General features: G+C 53.7%; 1 protein-coding gene across 1 annotated transcript; it reads right to left on the bottom strand.

Moving 5' to 3' along the window:
* Positions 1-1545: 1545 nt before the first annotated feature.
* On the bottom strand, positions 1546-1764 carry H310_08283 (hypothetical protein; the record flags this gene model as incomplete). The annotated part of the gene is made up of 1 exon (XM_008873973.1): positions 1546-1764. One exon carries the CDS (start codon positions 1762-1764, stop codon positions 1546-1548), a length of 219 nt encoding a protein of 72 aa, XP_008872195.1.
* Between the last annotated feature and the right edge of the window lie 1570 nt (positions 1765-3334).

Genomic DNA, 3334 nt, shown 5'->3' with positions numbered 1-3334 from the left:
CACTTTGTCCAACTCGGATTTTTTGCTTGATATCCGTGCACAAGCCCCGGAACTGCTCAACATACATCATAATGTCCTTGCAGTTTCTCTGATGCAACCCAAAGAGCTTATCGCGCAAACGCTCTTGATGGTCATCAGGTTCAAATTTCTCGCGATGTGCTTCCTCGAATTCCACAAGCAATGTGATATCGTTACCTGCTTCGCGGGATGCCAACTCCTGATACCAAGCCGCCGCCTGCCCTTTGAGGTTTGCCACAGCCATCGCAAGGCAGCGCGTCTCGATTTCAGAGTCGTTTACATAGTCCAGGTTCCTCGCCGTAAAGAACATCCGAACACGGTGGATATACAATCCTATACTTTCATTAAGATTTCCATGATACGACGGCATGGATAATCCTTCCACTCTTCGTTCCGGGTCGCGCTGATGCGGTTGGGATTGCTGCTGCATCAAAAGTTGATTCGCAGCAAGTTGACTTTGCGTCTTCGCAAGTTGTGTTTGTCGCTTGTTGTTATAGGAGGGACGCAATATTTTGTTGTGGTTGGTCCATTTGAGCAAATAATTGCGAAAACGTTTCCTCCGTTTATGCGAGATTGGTTGATTACTTCAAATTAATCAAATCACTCAGGCGACTTTGTTTCTATTTTTCTTCGATCCTTCGGACAGCTTCAGGTTTTCACAATCCGGTTGGTCAAGATAGTGATGTACAAAAATGTTTTTTTCCAACTTGACTCGACTCCTTCCGCTTTAAAACGTTCTTGTTGCGCTTGATTTCCTTTTCACTTGCCACAGCCGCTCGCTCCGTCTTCTTGAAATTTTTGACTTCCAACGTCTTGTTCTTGCCCAAACGTGGGGGTCTGGTGAAAATATCTTCACACGGATCAAATGTCCTTTACTAACAGTTGACTCTACTCTAACCGACCCTGATGCCGGATACTAAGGAGAGTTTCGTCGTAGCAAAGAAACACGAGTCCGATCGCAAACTCAACACCAGTCGCTATGGAAGGTCGCCGATGAACCTTCGCCTGACCTAGACAGAGTATCCTTACAACCTCCGAGCTATGCCCTTGGAGTAAGTCCTTTTTGCCAACCAAGAAGTGCTACCAACTGTAGGGGGTTGATAGCGCAGAGGAAAATTGGAAGTGATTCGATTGTCATCGTTCATACTTTCTAACTAACGATCACTATGTAATACTCGAGCGGCCGTGTCGCGGGTGCTGCTAGCTGCCGTCTCATACCGACCACGCACACTCGACGTCGCGACATCATTAGTTAGATCCTATGGTCACTACCTGTCCGCCATACTAGAATGTCTCCGCTACGCTTACTAGTCACCCCTGACAACTCCCGCTGATGTGAACCGACCCTTCGAGACGATCACAGAGGACTGCGACGCAGAAAACTTCCCCCTTCTAGGAAGACTCCTCCTCCGACGGCAACGACAGTCCAATGGCCACCACAAGTTCTAGCACGCCTGCCTTCGTCGCATTGCTTGGGCCCAAGCCGTACCGCGACCGGCACGCCCGCTTACACTGGTCGGTCGGCTCTCAGGAGGCCTCGAGCTCATCTAGACCTAGCCAGTGGACCAGAATGTGGTATGCCCCATTCACTTTCCGCAGGCCGGCCAAGAGGAACCCTTGGTCGCCAAAAGTGATGTGTTCCACAAGGCCTTCGGTGAACTCACGGCCACCTTCATAGTACATCTTTAACCGGCATGCGTGGTGGCCCGACAGGCCATACGGCGGCAGCAGTTGTTCGGTTTCCATGGCGTAGTCAGTAATAGCGCGGACCAACTTGTTCGTCATTTACCAGTTCAGGGTCAACTGGTAAGGCTCCCGATGCACGTGGCCAACCAGCACAAAATCCCCAGGCGTGAAGCTCACCAGCGTCACACCGCGACGTTTGTCGTTATGTGCGCGCGCTTGGGCCCGTTTCTTGGCCCCTGACTTCGCGATTTCCCGGCCCAGTTGATCCAACGCAGCTTTGTGCTCGTGCACATGCTTATATCTGGCCCCGTCCAGGAAATCAACCTCGTTGACTTCTTTCGTCCGTGGGTGGAGGAACGGACTCAGTAGCATCGACAAAGGCAGCCCGGTGAACACTGTCACCGGTGCTTCGTTACCCAACTTGTCGCTGGCCATGTGGTGGAGCGCTCCCTGAACCAGCAGGAACTGGTGGTGCCACTCGTCGGCACGCAGGTTCACCTCGCTGGACAACGTTTTCAACGGGGGAGGATCAGGCGGTTAACCACTTCGACCGTGCCGTTGGCCCACGGGCAATAGGCCGTGGTGAAGTGGTGATGCGCACCCATCATCTTTTTCAGTCGCTCCACTACTTCGTTCTTGAAGTACGAGCATCGGTCTGAGTCTCACGACTTGACACAGCCAAAAGTGGTGAACCAGTCCATGAGACCCGCCACCGTAGCCGCTGCATCGCTGGCCTCGCCAGGGGAGAACCGCACGAATCCACTGAGATCGTCATTGACGACGAGCACCTTGCACCAGCCGTTGGTCGCCATCTGCATGGAAAGTCAAACGAAGTGGATCAGTTCGTTATGCTTCTCCGCATGCTGCGCCGCACCCAACGGCCGAGGTGCTACCCGCCCGTCCACCACAAGACAATTGTGGCATCCACTTACAAACCCTTCCACGTCGTTCTCCATGCTAGTCCACACAAACGAATCCTTCACAACATGAACGGACGCGTCGATTCGTCGTTGCCCCGCGGTCCCTTGGTGTGCGAACGATACACACCCGCTGCTGCAAGTTCACGGCCCCAGACGGAATCCAGATGCGTTGACGTCGACCAGTAGGTTACGTGCCTCGTCTCTCTGAACGTTCCGCGGTGGTTTTTGCCCGCCTCCTCGGCGGCGATCTGGCTCGCCACCCGCGCCGCCGTCGTTGGCCACTCGAAATTCTATTGCTGCAGAGGCGATAACACTGCCACCAGGCTGCGCACACGCCGAGGCACCAGGAGAGGCGCTTGACTGGGACACCCCCCAATGCCTCAAGAGGTCGCCCCACACGCTCTCTTCTCCCGACACACATTGGATTGTGTACGGGAAGGAGGTCATCGCCAGACCCAGCGTTCAAGCCTATGGGCCTGGTACCTTGCCATATTCTGCGACTGTCCCTCGGGGTTGAACGTATACATGAGGTTTTTGTGGTCTTTGAACAGACGAAAACCTCCCGGACGCACTAGCAAGTAGCCCAGGGCTCGCAGCTTTCAACCACCGCGAAGGCTTCTTTCTCGACGATGGGCCACCGCTCGCTCGCACCCATTGAACTACCCACTAATAAACGCCAGCGGATCGTGTCGTTGGTCGGCCAATACCAG

Source organism: Aphanomyces invadans (assembly GCF_000520115.1).
Source record: "Aphanomyces invadans strain NJM9701 unplaced genomic scaffold supercont1.16, whole genome shotgun sequence".
Lineage (NCBI taxonomy): Eukaryota > Oomycota > Saprolegniomycetes > Saprolegniales > Verrucalvaceae > Aphanomyces > Aphanomyces invadans.
This window is presented reverse-complemented; position numbering and strand designations above follow the sequence as displayed.